Source organism: Lepus europaeus, chromosome 3 (genome assembly GCF_033115175.1).
Source record: "Lepus europaeus isolate LE1 chromosome 3, mLepTim1.pri, whole genome shotgun sequence".
Taxonomy (NCBI): domain Eukaryota; kingdom Metazoa; phylum Chordata; class Mammalia; order Lagomorpha; family Leporidae; genus Lepus; species Lepus europaeus.
In genome coordinates, this window is record NC_084829.1 from 38,061,703 (window position 1) to 38,079,964 (window position 18,262).

An 18,262-nucleotide genomic window follows, 5' to 3' on the forward strand; every position below is an offset into this window, starting at 1 on the left:
CACAGGGCAGGATAGGGGCTGGAGGACTTCCATTCAACCAGCATCGAGGACTGAGGGTGTGTGGTCCTTCCTATGTGTGGCAGGGAAGGCTCGGAGCTGACCCTGGGGCCAAGCTGAGATGTGAGGACTGTGGAAGGAGACCCCTGTCCTCAGCTAGATCCACGCCTGCAGATGTATCACACGCCCATGGTACCTTTGGTCTCCTCATCTGTGAAAGGAGCAGTATCCAACCCATCCTGCTGCCCTGGCCACCTTACCGGGTGTCCCAAGGCCATGCGGGATTAGGTGGGACCGTGTAAAAGGTACAGGGACGTACACAGCCGACGGAGAGCAGAACCACCCCTCTGGGCTCCAACAGAGAAGGGCGCTACTATCTTGCTCTCGCCAATTGCCCCTTCTCCATGCCCATTCCTCAGTTGAGCCCCCCACCCCACCCGACCCTGAGTGGCCCCGGGACCCCTGGAGGGCCTCCACTCACACTGCACGTCCACGCGGATGGACTTGATGGCCGGCACGCCCACGCCGTTCTCGGCCTTGCAGTAGTAGCGGCCACCCTGCGTGCGTGCGATGCGCTCGATGCGCAGCGTCTCGTTAAACACCGACGTCTCCTGGAACTTGTCGGACGCGCTGCCCGCCGTCTTGGTCCACCGCACCTGGGCCAGTCCGGGCGGGGCAGAGTCAGAGCCTGCAGGAGGTGGGGGCGTCTCGGGGCTGGACACCCTGCAACAGCCCCCTGCCACGGCTGCCTGTGGGGTGCAGGCAGGCCTAGGAAAGAGACCCAAGCAGACTGGCCACGATGCACAGACGGGTCAGGCGGCTGCACAGGGAAGGGCCTGGGGAATCCAGGTTGGACTACGGGAGTGCACACCACACTGGCTGGCTGCAAGGGTAAGGCTCTGATAACATTGTTTGTGATTCCACTTCCTGGCTCAGAGGCCTGGGGTAGCTCACGTGTCTCAGCTGTGACAGGCGGCTGTGCTAGCCAGATTCCAAGATGGCCTCCTGGGCCTCACACCCTCCTGTACTGGGCGGGGCTGTGTGTGACCAGTGGTACATAACAGGAAAACAGCAATAGTGCGTCACCGCCAACATTAGGGGTCAAAGGGGGACTTCCGCCCTGGTGCCTCTCTCAGGTCACTTGCTCTGGGGAAAGCGGACTCACACGTCCTGCATGGCCCTCTGGAGGGGCACTTAGGGGGAACAGAGTTGGCATGGACGTGGGTCCTCCAGCCCTAGGCATCCTCAGCCAACTACATCCCTGGTGGACACCTTGACTGTAGCCTTGGGAGAGACCCTGGTTCTGGCCAAGTGATGCCCAAATTCCTGTCCTTTCAAAGGATCTGTGGGAGACAGAGTTTGTTGCTTTGAGCTCCTGAATTTTGGAGTATTTGTTATGCAGCTTATGTAGCAATAACTAATGGGAGGGTACCTCAAAAAGTTCACAGAAAATACAATTAAAGCTAAGTCTGCGGCAGGCATTTGGTGCAGTGGTTAAGAGGCCACTTAAGGGGGCCGGTGCTGTGGCGTAGCGGGTAAAGCTGCCACCTGCAGCTGGCATCCCATATGGGTGCTGGTTTGAGTTCCAGCTGCTCCACTTCCGATCCAGCTCTCTGCAATGATCTGGGAAAGCAGTAGAAGATGGCCCAAGTCCTTGGGCCCCTGCACCCACATGGGAGAACCAGAAGAAGCTCCTGGCTTCAGATTGGCTCAGCTCTGGCCACTGTGGCCATTTGGGGAGTGAACCAGCAGATGGAAGACCTCTCTCTCTCTCTCTCTCCCTCCCTCCCTCCCTGTGTGTGTGTGTGTCTGTAACTCTGTCTTTCAAATAATAAACAAATAAATCTTTAAAAAAAAAAAAGAGGCTACTTAGGTCACCTGCATCCCATATCACAGCGCCTGCGTTCAAGTCCCAGCTCCACTCCTGATCCCAGTGCACTGCTAATGATCACCCTGGGAGGCAGCAGGTGATGGCTCAAGCACTTGGGTCCCTGCCACCCACGTGGGAGACCCAGATGGAGTCCCTGGCTCCTGGCTTCAGGTTGACCCAGCCCCCAGATGCTGTGAACACTGGGGGAATAAACCAGAAAATGGAAGCTCAGGCTCTCTCTCGCTCTTGCTCTCTCTCTCTCTGTCCCCCTGCCTTTCAAATAAATAAATAAATTTTAAACCTAAAAGGTAAGTTCATTTTGTCACCAAAAAGAATTTTTGAAATCATACGTATGAGGAGTCTATGGACAATGAGTATTATAAGGAGCTGCATGGATTTCAAAAATGTTGGAAGGGGCCACAAATATGGTTTTTTTTTTTTTTTGTATGCGATGTTTTAGGGCTTTGTTGTGGTTTGTGTGGATGGAATTTGTTTACGCGTCACTCAAGGCTAGTTCTCTCCATCTGAGAGTTCCTAGCTTTCTTTAGTTCCACACAAATCTCAATCTTTCTCTCTGTAAACACAGCTGCTTTTCTGTCTCCCCTAGCCTCCTTCTGGCGTGCCTGCATCTACGTTGTAGCTCCTCGTTCATCACTTTTCCACATCTTCCATCTCTGTCTTCTCCAGCCTGCATAATGGCTGACTTCCCCAGACCATCCAATTCACTAATTTTCTTTTTAGCTAGCTCTAGGGTGTTGAGGCCAAATTTTGAAAGTTTATTTATTCATTTTTATCTGAAAGGAAGAGAGAGCGAGAACAAGTCAGAACCACTGGCTCACTTCCCAAAATGCCTGCAACAGCCAGGGCTGGGCCAAACCAAAGCCAGGAGCCAGGAGCTCCATCCAGGTCTCTTAACAGGTAGCAGGGGCCCAACCACTTGAGCCATCACCTGCTGCCTCCCAGGATCGCATTGGCAGGGAGCTGGATGGGGAGCAGAGGTGGGACTTGGTATGGGCAATATGCATGTGGGTGTCCGAGCAGCAGCTTAGCCCACTGTGCTTCAACGCCCACCCCTGAGGCCGCATTATCTTATGGACTGTATCATTCTTATATCTCAGAGTTCTATTTGCTTTGCCTGTATCTGAGTCATCAGTTTTATCACGTCCTGCCTTACAGATTGCATTCCTTCCAGGATCCCTCCTAATATTTCAAACAGTCTTATTTTGAATTGCCTTTCAGGTTGCTTTATTTTCCCTACTGTAGCTATGAATTGGTCGATTTGCTGGGTCTATGGACTGGTTCTCCTAGCAGTGTATTTTAAAATGTGTTTCAAAATGTTCTCTGTGGGCTCATATTCCGTGGGATTATCTTCCACGGAAGTCCCACTGGGGCCCTTCCAGGCCTGTCTGTGATGTGGTTTTTTTGGTTGCCTATGTCCAAGATAATGGGTTCAAAGGTTCTGGCCAGTTTTCATGTTAGTTTCTCAACATAGGGCTCCCTTGCCATCTGGATACTGCAAGGCCCAGGTGTAGGATTAAGCTGTCTCCTAGGTAACTTTGCATCCACGCCCTGGAGCAGAAAGTCTGTTTCCTGCTGGGACCCTGGGCTGTGGGCCAGAGACCTTCTGGTCCCACTCACAGGTGGTGCCATTCTTGTTGTGCGTCCAGCTTTAGGCCGAGTCCAGTTCTACCTCCCATGCAGGGATGGACCTGTGGCCTCAACCCCAACTCCCCTCACGTTTGTATTAATGGACTATGGTGTGGGTGCAGCGCCAGCTTCTCCACGGCCCAGCTTCTCCAACAGCTGCTCACTGCCATTGCTATAGATGCCCTCTGCACTCTCCCCCGCTCTTGTTCCTCGTCTGGAGTGAGGAGTTCCATGTCCACTGGGCCCCCATCCTGACCATAACGTGGGCCAGGAGACGATGTGTCCCCTATGAGGCTGGATGCCACGCGAGGGCAGGAGCTAGAGCCACATCTTCAGGAACCACGCAGCAGGTGCTCGACACAGACTGGTGGTCACAAAGCAAGCAGAAGAGAAGGCAGAAGGCAATTCAGGAAAGGTAAGCACAGTGGCTAGCGCAGGAGCAAAGCAGGTGCACCTGGAGCAGCACATGTGCTCGCAGCACAGAGCATAAAGTGGGTGGCCGTGGGAGACGGGACAGGAGAGGCAGGTGCAGGCCAGATTACAGAAGGCCTTCAACCCCACGCCAGGAGCGTGACTGGGTTTGGTTAGTGACAGGGGAGCCTCTGAAGGTTTCTGAGCAGGGAGCGATAGGACAGAGTAGGCTGGGTGCAAGCACACTCCTGAATGCGAGGTGGGGAGAGGCAGGAGGCTGGGAGGCCAGTTCTGCGCCTTCTGCAGTGGTCCTAGGGCCAGGGGCGGAGGCCTGACCTGGGGGTGTAATATGAGGAGCAGAGAGGGAGGAGAGCCGTGCAAGAGCCTTTGACAGAACACCTGTGAGCCCGCTGAGATGTGGAGAGCGAGACGGGCAGAGCCAAACGTGAGCCCAGGATGGAAACACAAAGTCAAGCTCACGTGCACAGAGTCATGGCCGTGAATCGCTCATGCATGGGCACAGCCAAGGGCCACCTTCCCTGCCACCCCGACCTCTATCTGCGGCACTGGTTTCACTTCTAGACAAGCTTTGAGAAGCAGCGGGCAGCGGTTAGAGTTTCAGGTGCAAAGAGTCTTCCAGAGCTTCCTCGTCTCTTTGCTTGTCTCACGGCCAGATCTACTGACGCCACTCCTCCCCGCCCCCCAATATCCAGAAAAAGGACTTTGTACTCCACTGTCCTGCCAGGATCCAACTGCCACCTCTCCTGCTGCTCCGAATATTAAAGATCCCATCACATTCCCTCCCTCCCTCCACACCCCCCCCCCCCGCTCGCCCTGCCCCCTCCCGTCAGCTCTCAAGCACAGGACCCGCTGCCTGTACAGTGCACTTGGCCAGCCGGTCACACACTCCACCGAGCGCCCCCAAATACTTCGATACTTGGCTTCTGGGTCTCCGAGCCTCCGAAGCACAGTGCGTGCCTGCCAGAAGCTTTGGCAAGCAGACCCTGGGTTGCTTGTCACCCGTGCAGCCCCCAGCCCAAAGATGGAGACGCTGGGAGGTGGGGTCCTCGGTGGCAGAGAACTCTGGTTCTGGCTTCAGCCTCTGCTCCCACCCTCTCAAGGGCTGTGTGACCTGCAGCGTTCACCAGACCTTCCCCTCGCCAGCCTGCGGTGACATGGGGACACCAACACTGCCTTCCCCACGGCTAGGCTATAGGGAGAAAGCAGTTACCAGGCGGTGGCCGAAGGAGGAAGGAGCATCTAGGGAGGGGTCTGCTCCCTGCAGGGCTCACAGCGCCCCCCTCCGCCGCCATCAGGGTTTGCAGCTGAACCAGCCCATGGCCGCCAGCCCCTCCCCAGGGAGGTTGGGGAGGTCATGTCCCAGCCACTGGCCTTCTTCCCTGGGGGGGGGGGGGGGAGGGGCGCTTACCTGGGGTCGCGGGTGGCCGGTGAGCAGGCACTGCAGCACGAGCGTGTCCCCCTCCCTGATGGTGTAGACGCGCTCACTCACGTTGTCCTCCTTCACCACGCACGCCTGGCCTGCGTGCACGATCTGCGCCTGCGCTGGAGCTGGTGGGACCGAGAGCCAGGCCGGAGGTTTACACCCGAGGCCGGGAGCGCCGGGCCTGAGCTGCCCTCCCAGGGCGTCCTCTGCCCAAGGTAGAACCTCCGGGCCAGGGTGCAGGCCAGCAGCGGAACTGGGGAGAGACCCGTGCTCCCCAGCGAGCTTCGGCGTCTGCACATATCCATTACTGCTCCTGCTGCACCGCCCGGGGGGTGGGGGGGGGGGGGCGCAGGGTGCAGTGGCGCCCCTTCCCCAGGGGATCGCCCTCGGCCAAAAGGAGCTGCTCTAGCCACAAGGCCAAAAGGAGCTGCTCTAGCCACAAATGCCTAGCGGTTTGCATTAGAAAAACAGAAGAGGCCGCGGCTCACTAGGCTAATCCTCCACCTGCGGGTTCTAGTCCCGGTTGGGGCGCTGGTTCTATCCCGGTTGCCCCTCTTCCAGTCCAGCTCTCTGCTGTGGCCCGGGAAGGCAGTGGAGGATGGCCCAAGTCCTTGGGCCCTGCACCCGCATGGCAGACCAGGAGGAAGCACCTGGTTCCTGGCTTCGGATGGGTGCAGCACGCTGGCCATAGTGGCCATTGTGGGGGTGAACCAACAGAAGGAAGACCTTTCTCCTCTCTGTCTCTCTCTCACTGTTTAACTCTGCCTGTCCAAAAAAAAAAAAAATCTATAAAAAAAAAAAAGAAAGAAAAACAGGAGAAGAAATAAGAACGCCCCAGGAGGTGACCCCCTCCCCCAACACACACACACACACACACAAGCACGCTCGGGCACACTCATGTGCACACACTCGCACACTCACGCACATGCACACACACACTGAAGGTGGGGTGACCCTGGCACTGCCGCTGTCCGCAGGCTCCCCCGGGGCACAGGCTGAGGCTGACCCTCCTAGGCCCCAGCTGCGCTCGCCTGCTTCGCTCAGTTTCTCCTGAGAGCATTTTCTCCGCAAGTCGCTTGCCGCAGCCACAAATCCCAGGCTGCCCCAGCCACGTCAGACAGCCTCACCCAAAGCCCCGCGCCGCAGGCCGCACCTTCCTCTCCCCTTGGGGCCTGCTCCTTGTCTCTCGGGGCTCCCTGAGCCCGTGCCCAGCTTCAGCACCAAGGCACAGAGTCCCGGGGGCAGGGGGAGGCTGGCAGCTCTCAGGGTACTGTAGCTCCACCCCTTTGACCTCTCACAGCACCCAGGGCTGGGGGACCAAGCCTAGGACATGGCTAGGAAAGTGAGTGAATTTGCTGGTGTCACAGCCCCTCCCTGGTGTCCAGCCCCATCGTCCTAAAGGCAGACCAGCCCCTATATCGCAGCACCCAGGCACTGGGAAGGAGGGAGGCAGCCCCAACCACACACCCGCACATTCAGGGCTGTCACAGGGCATGAGGGACACAAGGGACTACAGAGAGGCCGTGCCCCGCAGCTGTAAGATACCATACCTCCAGGAAGCATGCCATGATTGACAGGCATGCTCCATCCCTCTGTAGCCGGAATGGGCAGCACTCCCATGGTGCAATGAGGAAGAGTCAGGCCTGTGTGTCCAGCAGATTCAGTCTGCCTCTCTTTTAGCCCACCAACCCTGAGCACAAGGCCTTGACCATGGCAGGCCATGGAGACTCCCACAGGGAGATCCTTGAGAAGGTACCAAAGGCCAGAGGAGAGAGACGACCCCCACACACACACCCCGTCTGCTGGAGGAGGAACCATAGAGGGCTCCAAGGAGGAGGCAGCCTTTGAACCAGGCCCCAAAGAGCAGGAAGACCCTGTGCTAGTGACGGGGCAGAGGTCCACACTGTGCGTGGCCCAGGGTAAGCCACGGGGGACCTTTGCACTTCAGTTTCTGTGCTGAGGGCACAGACATGAACCAACCACAGAGGCAGCCTGGCAACACACTGGGAAACTTCCTGTGGGGCAGCAACGGGGGGGTGACACCGGCCATGCTTCTCCATGAAGCCCTCTGCCAACAGAAGCAGACTCTGCAGCCAGTGACAGTTGCCAACCACCCAGAATCTGGGCTCCAAGTGCCTGGCTTCCACAGAGAGGCTGTGTGACTCCTGGGAGGTCCATCTACCTCTCTGAGCCTGTTTCCCCACCCATAGGAGGGACATGGACTGGATGACTTCTGGGGTCTGCTTGAACTTACTTTGCATTTTGCAGTCAGCTCACAGTCCCTGTACCAGATGCACCCTCGGGTCTGAGGACTGAGCCTGAACCTGTCGGCTCCGGCGGGGAAACTGTGTGAGCATCACCACGCGTGGAAGGGACAGCCATCTGCGGCCAAGGACCCCAGGCAATCTCGTCCAAAAAAGACCCCCTAGGAGAGGACGCACATGCCAGTCGCTGATAAGACCACGGCCCGTGTGGATGTCTGCGCGAGGCCTGGGGTGCTCCTCGGTGAGGAACACATCTGTTTAACAGGCTCTGGTGTGAGATAAGCCACAGTCTCCGGCACTGGGGCTTGCCCGGAGCGAGGCAGCGTTGTAATGACAGAAGCTCTGGTGACTGATAAGGAACACTGAAAAGGAGCTGGAGAACGGGGCTGGGCGCAGGTAGCATGGCACCATTCCGCTCTGAATTGCACAGCCTCCAGGAAGGATGGTTCCCAGTGGCCACTGCAGCTGACCGAGTATGATGCACTCCTGGGGATGCACCCCAAAGAGATGCGCGCATCTGACAATCCCACAGCAAGGCGCAAGAATCTTCACAGCAGCTTTATTTCTAACACAAGGCCCGATCGACACGTCCCTCAGAGTGGCAAGGGCAATTCAATCCGGGTATTTCCATGTAATGGAATCTCACACGCAAGTGAGAGAAAAAGGCACTACTGAGCTGGTGTTGTGGTGCCACAGGCTAAGCTACTACCTGGGATGCCAGCATCCCATACCTGGGCGCCAGTTCAAGTGCTGGCTGCACCACTTCCAATCCAACTCCCTGTTAATGCACCTGGGAAAGCAGCAGAAGATGGCCCAAGTATCTGGGGCCCTGCTACCCACATGGGACACCCAGAAGAAGCTCCTGAATGGCACCGCGGCTCACTAGGCTAATCCTCCGCCTTGCGGCGCCGGCACACCGGGTTCTAGTCCTGGTTGGGGCGCCGGATTCTGTCCCGGTTGCTCCTCTTCCAGGCCAGCTCTCTGGTGTGGCCCGGGAGTGCAGTGGAGGATGGCCCAAGTCCTTGGGCCCTGCACCCCATGGGAGACCAGGAGAAGCACCTGGCTCCTGCCTTCGGATCAGCGCGGTGGCCGAAACCATTGGCAAAGGAAGACCTTTCTCTCTGTCTCTCTCTCTCTCTCTGTCCACTCTGCCTGTCAGAAAAAAAAAAAAAAAAAAAAAAAAAAAAAAAAAAAAAAAGAAGCTCCTGGCTCCTGGCTTCAGCCTGGGCTGGCCTGGCCCTGGCCATTGCAGCCATTTGGGAAGTGAAGCAGCGGATGGAGGAACTCTCTGTCACTGTCACCGTCACTGTCAATGTCTCTGTTTCAAAGAAAATAAAATGAATCTTTTTAAAAAGTGAACTACCAATAGAGGGGACTCTGGGCTCTCCCAGTCCCAATCTGGGTCACAGACCCCCGACGGAAAGGAGCATAGTGTAGGAACGCATGCATTCAGAATTCAAAACTGGACAAAGGAAGCTTACGGCAATAGAGGCCCTAGGATTGGGCGGGGTGGGAAGGGCACAGGAGAGCCTTCTAGGGAATAGCTGGGGTCCTGTCTGGCGGATGTCTCGACACGTGTGGTGGCGACACGGGTGGCTGAACGCATGTGTAAAAACATGCCCAGGTATTGGCTGAAGATCGCGCCCTAAGTGATCGTTCCATTTATGAAAGAGAGCGCCTTCTGTCACCGACGGAGAGACTGTGCACGGTGGTCCAGAAGCCATCACAACGATCGCTCCCTTCATCCTGGTTTCCACCTGACGAGCCCCTTCCCACTACCGACTTGGCTCAAGGCATGGATTCTCCTTCCAGAAGGAGCGCTTGCTGGTAGGAGACACCTGCACCCGCTTGGCCCTGGCATTTCGGCTTGCCCCACCCCATACACACACACGCAACTCGGCCCCTCCTTGACTCTGCTCGCCGTGGGAATGGCAGGGAGGACCCCACACCTCAGTGCCCCCCTCCACCGCAGCCTCCAACACCACACACGGTGGTGGCGGCAGCGTCTGATTGGAAAGGCAACCAGACAGGGCTCTAGAGAGCACTGGTCGGGAGCCATGGAGCAAAGGAGGGAGCACTCTGGACGGCTTTGCTGACTCCAGGGCAGGGGCGAGAGCCTGGAGCAGTGCGCAGAGGTGAGGTCTGCCCCGGAGAGCCGGAGGGAGCAGGGCTGTGGAGTCTGACATTCCGGGACTCGATCCTTGCTCTGCTGCCCTCTGGCTGGGTGACCTGGGGCAAGTGCCCTGACCTCTCTGAGCCTCAGCATCTTCACTGGTGAAACACGGACAATGGTGCCTTCTCCTGTGGCTGGAGTGACGGTTGAATGCCATGTGGGTAAGACAGCTGTGCTCTTTCAATAAATGACGGTGCTGGCAGCGTTTAAGATAGGAGCTGGAGGCGGGGAGAGGAGACCGCGGAGGCCTGCCCCAGCACCCTCAAAGCAGACACTGGCAGACACGTCCCATGAAACATTCGAGATTCACACTGAGGGCTAAGCAGGGCTGCGAAGTTGGAAGAGAGGTGAGTGAGAGGGAGCCCCTTCCCCGTCTCCCTCTTACAATCCCAGCACACTTAGCTGTTCGGCAGCTCACACAAGCCTCAGTTTTTCTCATCTGTAAAATGGGGTTGTTGTGGGGACCAAAGAAGTAACCTGGCATCAAGGATCACAAACAGTGCCTGCTCTGCTGGAAGCAATGTGGACACGCCAGCCTGTGCTAGCATCCCACAGACGACCCTGCTTCCCGGGGTCCATTGCCCACCTCGAAGCTCCAGACCTGTTATGAGAGGTAGAGAAGCAGACACCTAATCGAGTCACTCTCTCCGACAGCGGCAGAGCCGGGACTCAAACCCAGGTCCTCCACCTGCTAGGCTGGGGCTCTGGTCACTGTCCCAGTCCTCCAGGGACCACCGCCTCCAACCTCCCTTGTATTCTCAGTGGGCTAGGGGTGGGGGTGGGAAGAACGTGTTGCAATGCAGATTCCCAGGCCTGGCAGCAGCAATACCTCCTGATCTTACTCTTTAGGGGAGGGGTCTCTGAGTTTGCGCTGGGAACAGGCTCCCGGGGGGACCTCGGAGGCACCCTTGGATCTGACCCTCTCTGCTCGGTAGCACACTGGTAGACAGGAAACTGACCAGGATGCTGGAACAAAATATGGGTTCGAGCCTCTGCTCCGTGAGATTTTCTCCCCCACTCTCCCAAGCTCTGCTGGCGAAGGGAACCAGCATCTGACAGCCAGCGGCCAGCCACCAGGGTCACCACGCCTTCTGCCTGTCGGAGGTCCGGCTCGGAACGTGTGTATTAAACTCCGACAAGTCCCACAGTGAACCCAGCCGCGGAACACGGTTTCACCCAGTGCTTTCCACGTTTATTTGACCACAAAGCCCTTCACAGACACCTCTTCACATCCTGAACACCTCTTCCCATCTCGAGAGACGGCAGTGCTTTGTAAAATGAGTGGGGAAGTGGGATCTAAAGCTTACTGCGAAACTAACAGCCGCAGCCAGCCCACGCCCTCCCCGGCTCCTTGGCTGAGAACGGGCGAGTGGCAAGTGGCTCCAGCAGCGTCACCCGTGGGGCTGAGGCAGGGCACCGATGGTCTGTCAGCTCACTCTTACCTCCCCTACACAGTGTGTGCACCCCAACTGGTGGCTGAGGCCCGGCGAGGACCCACAAGCTGATGGGACTGAGCCCAGCCCCTTGGGGTGCTCCAGAGGGAATCCCCACCGGAACTTAGGGCGTTTCCTAAGCAAGGGGCAGGAACAGGACCCCCGGCGCAGAAGCAAGTGCGACGGGGGTTCCGTGAGGAGACGCCCATGAGCCCTCCTGCCCACCCTGCATTTACGAAGGCAGATCCCAGCCGGGCCACGCCGCAGCTGCAGTGTGCCTTCCTGCTCCAGGCTGGGGAGCCCCCGAAGAGCAGAGTGCGTGCGAGGGGGGCAAGGAGACAGAAGGAGGGGGCGCTGCAGACTCGCCCCCCTGAAGCTGGCTCTGTCTGCCCTCAGACAGCAGAGCAGGTGCCACCACCCTACCTGTCGCCCCTCAGAAGTCCCATGGAATGTCTTGAGACCAGGTGATACAGAATTGGGATCTGTGTTTGGGTCCTGGGTTCCATCTAGCAGTCATTCAACAAACTTCCGTCGGTGTGAGGCGCTAACCCTGATGCTGGGCATGCAGGGAGCCACGGCACTTGGGTACCACATGAGGGAAGCATACGATCCGGAAGAAGCAGGATAAGACTGGCACCTGCTGAGAACCAAAACCCCGTGCTATGAGTCAGGCCTCCTTCCACCCCATCCCCTTAAGATGACCATAACGGTTCCTTCTTCGTCTGAGTGCTCTCTATCTGTTAACTCATTTGCTGCTCACAGAGCCCCATTTTTCAGAGGGGGAGGCTGAGGCTCAGCATGATTTCCATAAGCTGCAGGAGGACACGCCCTGGCCTGCAATCTGTCTGGCCCCCTGACATTCACGGCAGCCCCTAGCTGTGTCCACATCCCGAGTGCCTGCCGGGCACCACACGGGGATTCGGGGCTCGGGCCACACACCCCGGCGCTGGCTGTGCCAGTCCCGTGTGGCATCCTGACAAAGCAGGCCTCCCTCACCGAGGCACCTCTGCCTTCCCAGCTCCTGGTACGCACATGTTTACCGAGCCTTTTATGCATGTAATGCAAATGGACACTTAATAATTTAGCAGAGTTAACAGTGCTGAAATATTAACAAGCTTTTCTCTTTTAATTAGCTGCTCAGAGAATGGCGGCTGGGGGCCTGGGACCAGGTTTTCCTGGGCCGCCTCCTGCCAGGGATGTTGCTCTGAGCCTCTCTTAGGGACTGTGGGCCTCTCTGGGAAATCAACCCTGCCCTATTGTGCTTTAGCAAAGCCCCAGATGTAAGCCTCGGTGGCGCGTCTTGGGGAGCCTCCACTTCTGGGCTCAAAAAACCATCCCCCACCATCTCCTCCAGCCTGGCCCTAACACAGGTCTAGAGGGGAAGCACCTGCAGTCTCTCTTTTTTTTTTTTTTTTTTGAAGATTTATGTATTTATTTGAAAGAGTTACACAGAGAGAGAAGGAGAGGCAGAGAGGGAGGGAGAGAGAGAGAGAGAGAGAGAGAGGTCTTTATCCACTGGTTCACTCCCCAATTGTCTACAACAGCCAGAGCTGGGCCTATCCAAAGCCAGGAGCTTCTTCTGGGTCTCCCATGCAGGTGCAAGGGCCCAAGCACTTGGGCCATCTTCTACTGCTTTCCCAGGCAGAGAGCTGGATCAGAAGTGGAGCAGCCAGGACTCGAACCAGCGCCCATATGGGATGCCGGCACTGCAGGCGGCACCCTCACCCACTACGCCACAGCACCGGCCCCACCTGCAGTCAGTCTTTTGACCCTTGCACCTCGGGTCACTCTCTCTCAGGTCATCAGCCTCTCCCTCTCCATCCTCCTCTTCCCTTGCCGTTCTCCCAACCCTTCCAGAGACACACAAGTCACCATCCAAGCTGCCACTGAGTCACCGACCCACACTGCTGCACCTGCTCTCCCTCACGAGGCCTTTCTCGCCAGCCTAAACCGAACCCACACACAGCTGATCTCTCCCCGGCCCGGGTGCATGTGGCCCTGGCCTTGGGGTACAAAGGGTGCTGTCCCGGAACACGGCGAGGAGCCCCAGCTGAAAGGGTTAGCGTACCAGCTGCCACACCATCACCATCGCCACAGCTGAGCATAAACACAAGCTCTGCTTCCCTCTGCAGGTGCAGGCCTGGCCCTGTGTGTGAAGCTCACGCCCCCTGCAGGAGGGGCCTCTAAGAAGCCGCTGTGTGTAGCCGGTCCCTGTGCGCCCAGCCCCGGGGGCGTCCCGGCAGCACCGGAAGGCAGGCGGGCATGGAGACTGCAGCTCATGCTCAGAGGACCCTCACTATCTGCGGGCGGGTGGAGCCGCGTCTGCACAGTCGCTTAGGGAGTTCTGGGATTCTACCCGAGGACTGTCAGGTGCCCTGAGGGCGCCAGGACACCAGGATCAACTCTCTCAACAAGGGGAGGACGTCGGGCTGAAGCCAGCGCAGGCAGAACAGTCCTGGGTGAGGATGCACAGTGGCCCAGGCCACCAGCTGGGTGTTGCCTCACGGAAGTCTATAAAATGCCAGTCTGGGGGCCTGAGCCAGCCCCAGGGCCTATGCAAAGCAGAAGGTAGGGCTTCACCTCTTACGGAACGACCACATGACATTGGGTAAGTTGTGTGACCTACTTAAGCCTCAGTTTCTTCATCTGAAAAATGGGCATAATGCTACATCTCAGGCTCTGGCAGAAATAGCGTCCGGGTTGCTATGAGGATTAGATGAGATGATCCCATGGTGTCCACAGCACGATGCCCAGGACCTGGTGTGTACTCAGAACACTGCAGGTCCATTGTTATCTGACAACGTAGCCCAGGAGCCTTTGGGAAAACAACACTGAACGAGCAGGTCTACTTTGGGGAAGCCAGGAGCCTGGTGGGCTGAAAGAGAGAACATCCCCACAAGGCTGGTGGAGGGAGGGGCTGCCACCCACAAGGGCAGACGATGGCTGCTGGAACCCCGGACCTGAGCCCGCCTCGCTCCATCAAAGCTCCACAGCCCTGGGGAGCAGAGACCTCGGTGCCCAGCACGGCCCAGAGTCCAGATCCGGCCAAGGCCCCAGCAGCCTGTTGCGGCGATGGCTGTGTTGACACGAGGTGGATCATTCAACCCTGCAGGCTACAGCCTCAGTTTCCTGACTGCAAAAATGGTCTGGCAGAGCTCCCCAGACTGAGCAGGAAACACATTGCCTGGGGGGGGGGGGGTGGCATCAAAAAGTTGTGCAGAGGGGCCAGTGCCTTGGCGCAGTAGGTTAATCCTCTGCCTGCAGTGCCAGCATCCCATATGGGCGCCGGTTCTAGTCCCAGCTGCCCCTCTTCCGATCCAGCTCTCTGTTATGGCCTGGGAAAGCGGTGGAAGATGGCCCAAGTGCTGGGCCCCTGTACCCGCATGGGAAAAAGGGAAGAAGCTCCTGGCTCCTGGCTTCGGATTGGCGCAGCTCTGGCCACAACAGCCATTTGGGGAGTGAACAAATGGAAGGAAGACCTTCTCCTCTCTCTCTCTCTCTCTCTCTCTCTCTCTCTCTCTCTCTGTCTCTCACTGTCTGTAACTCTACCTCTCAAACAAATAAATAAATCTTAAAAATAAAAAGTTGTGCAGAAACAAGAGGGAAAGTACAAGTTTATTTTGGTGCAAAACCAATTTTAAAATCCATGCATAGCTTTTTTTCATAACATGCATTTTCATTATATTATGAAAAACAATTATTTTTGGACCACAACATTTTCTGCACCAAAATAAACTCATGTTCCTCATTCCATTTTTCTACAAACTTTTTAAAACACCTAGTGAGAATGGGACTGGGACACTATTGAGCATAGTATGGACACACAGTAGATATTCTAGAAGGGCAGTTAGAACAAAGTGGAAGGGGCCAGCACTGTGGTGTAGCAGGTAAAGCCGCCGCCTGCGGTGCCAGCATCCCATATGAGCGCTGGTTCGAGTCCCTGCTGCTCCTCTTCCAATCCAGCTCTCTGCTATGGCCTGGGAAAGCAGCAGAGAATGGCCCAAGTGCTTGGGCCCCTGCATCCATGTGGGAGACCTGGAGGAAGCTCTTAGCTCCCAGCTTTGGCCTGGCTCAGCTCTGGCCATTGTGGCCATTTAGAGAGTGAATCAGTGGATGGAAGATCTCTCTCTCTCTCTCTCTCTTTTTCTGCATTTCCTTCTCTCTGTAACTCTGACTTTCAAATAAAATAAATATATCTTCAAAAAAGAAAAAGAAGGAAGTGGAATATGGGGCTGGCATTATGGTGCCAATGCCTACGACACTGGCATCTCACGTCAGAGTGCTGGTTGGAGTCCTGACTGTTTCATTTCTGATCCAGCTCCCTGCTAATACACCCGAGAAAGCAGCAGAAGATGGCCTAAGAGGTTGGGGCCCTGCACCCACGCAGGAAATCTGAATGGGCCCTTGGCTCCTGGTTTCAACCTGGCCCAGCCCTGGCCATTGTAGCCATTTGGGGAATGAACCAGTGGCTGGAAGATCTCTCTTTCTCTGTCTCTCTCTGTTTCTCTCTCTCTGTGTCTCTCTCTCCCTTTCTCTGTCACTCTTTCAAATAAATAAATATTTTTTTAAAGGAGGGTAGGGGGTAGAATAAAACCCAACCCACAGCTCGGGACATGTCTGCCCTGAAAAGGTCCTTTGATCCCAATGCAGAGGGCCCCCGGTGTCTCTGGCCTTAGAAGCCTGAGGCACAGTTCCTAATAGTGGGGCACCTCCTGGGTGCGGCCAGAGACCCATCCCTCCCATGTAGCCCAGAGTGCACAGCCTGGCCAGCAGTAGAGTGAGCCGAGCCGTGGCTTTGCTTAGGCAGGGAGTTGCCAAAGCCCCACCTGACCAAAAGCCCAACCATGCCAAGGGCACAATCCGGCTGCCTCTGCACCCCACACAGCTGAGACCCTGCCTCGAAGCACAGGGCTCAGCTCGGGGTCGCGGCTCAGGCCCGGCTGTGGCCACCACAGGGAGACGATGGGCTAGGGCGCTGGACTGGAGCTGAAATGGATGTCTGGGGACCCTGATCCCTCAGATGAGAAGGGGATGGGTGGTGTGGTGGGAAGGTCACCAAATCCATAGGGAGACTCCAGAGCAGAGGCCAGGCCCTCTGGGCTGGTCACCTCAAGCGAGGAGAGCCACGAGGAAGTGCCGTGTAAAGTTCTGCCGGCCTCACTGTTACCAGGCGCTGCGAGGCCCAAGCACGGCTTCCGGGAGCGAAAATTGCAAGTTGGAGCGCAGGTCATAATACACCTCTTACACCAGTGAAAATAAATTAAAATCATAAAATCCGTTGTGGCTGGGCTGTGTGCAACGCCAGCTCAAACCCTCCGGAGCGCAAGCCGGCGGTGCGAAATGAGAACCATAAAACTGTTCCCATCCTGTGACCTATTAGGCAATCTCACTTTGGGGAATAGGCCCCAAGGAAATAATTTAAAAGGAAAAAGTAATTCACATAAGGATATTCACAGCAGAGCTATTTAAAAGACAGGGGACTTGGCTCCTACCCAGACACCCAGAAGCAGAGACACGGCGACCCAAACACATCCGTGCGGGAGGTGCCCGAGGCCATGAAAATGACAGGTCTGAGAGCCCGCTCAACAGCAGCAGACTGTGCTGGGGACGCGGCCAGCCGAGGAAGCACAGGGCCCGCTGCTTCCTGCTCCGTAAAGATAAACGGACCGTGGGGCAGGGAATCCGGAGTGAATGGCTCCTGTCTGGTGTCAGTGGGCGGCTCTTTCCTTCTATGAAGTTGTTTAAGCGGATAATGATAACAGTAACAATGCTGAAAGGAAAATCGATCTCCCAGCTTGAGAGCAGGGTGGCCTTCGGCCCCAGGACGGAAGAGGAGGGGGCGGGAGGATAGGTTTCTGGGGGCCTCCTGCTGCTAGGCGGCATGCAGCTCCCCTTTCCCAGGCCACTGCAGATCCTGGCCCCAGCTCGAGTTCCTGGAAGGCACCCCACGCTCCAGCTGCAGGGTGGGAAGAGGGGTGCTATATAGCCTGACTGCTAGGAGTTTCTCAAGGCGCCCTCTGTAGAGGAGTGGCACGGCTCCTCCAGGCCAGACCTCATCCCCAGCCTGGGGAGAGGGGGGTAAGGGGGTGGTAGCAGGAGTCAGCAGAAACGCAAAGGGATGTTGGCTTTATCGGCTCCCTGTCCACTGACCCCTGGTAGCCAACCTTTGCACCTGCCCCCTGCACACACACACATACGCAGACACTTCCAGGACCTGAGAGCCACTCCCCCCTTCCACAACTGGATCCCCAGGAATATGCTGTCTCTGTGGACCCCGTGTCAGGGAGAAATCCGAGTCACTTCCGGCTTTTCCCTCTCCCACCCCAAACCCTGCCCACCAACGGCCCCGGCTGGCTTTACCTTCAGGATTGACTCCGCAATCCCACCTGCCGTGCCACCCCAGCCACGGCCACCACCTGCCACTGAGCGAGTCTTCCCTGCTTCCTGCCTCGCCTGGCATGGCCCGTGCCCCGCGGGAACCTTTCGGGACCCTTCGGCAACCCTGAGTCAGCCTTGGCTTTTCCTCTGCTCGGCTCCCCATCGTGGCTCCCATTCCGCGCAGAGTCAAAGCCACGGCTTCTCCAACAGCCTGCCTGTCACCTGCTCCCGAGCCAGCTCCTCCGTTCTACTGCCCTCCTCCTCCCCACTGCGGCCGGCCACATGGCTCTCTTTACCCGGCCTCAGGGCCTGTGCACCGCCTGTCCCCTGCCTGGGCTGCCCGTCCTGCCCAGCTCTCCGGAGCCTGCTCCTTTACTTCCACCAACTGTCCCGGGACCACCCCAGTGAAGGCAGTGCACCTGCCCTAGCCCCATCACTCCCAATCCCTGCGCCTGCATCGCGGGTTCTTCATATCAGAGTCACTGCTCCCTTCCTTGCATCCTTTTTTTTTAATTCTTATTTTTAAAAAGATTTATTTATTTATTTGAATGTCACAGTTACACACAGAGAGAAGGAGAGGAAGAGAGCGACAGAGGTCTTCCATCCGCTGGTTCACTCCTCAATTGGCCTCAATGCCCGGAGCTT

At 57.0% G+C, this 18,262-nt stretch overlaps 1 protein-coding gene across 1 annotated transcript in view; it reads right to left on the bottom strand.

The window, feature by feature from the left end:
* Positions 1–18,262, bottom strand: part of MDGA1 (MAM domain containing glycosylphosphatidylinositol anchor 1) — a 55,975-nt gene that overhangs the window by 22,242 nt on the left and 15,471 nt on the right. The window contains exons 2-3 of the mRNA XM_062186047.1: positions 5,355–5,494; positions 479–653 (exon numbers count right to left, since the gene is read on the bottom strand). Of these exons, the coding sequence (XP_062042031.1) occupies positions 479–653; positions 5,355–5,494 (315 nt within the window). The remainder of the gene's footprint in view (positions 1–478; positions 654–5,354; positions 5,495–18,262) is intronic.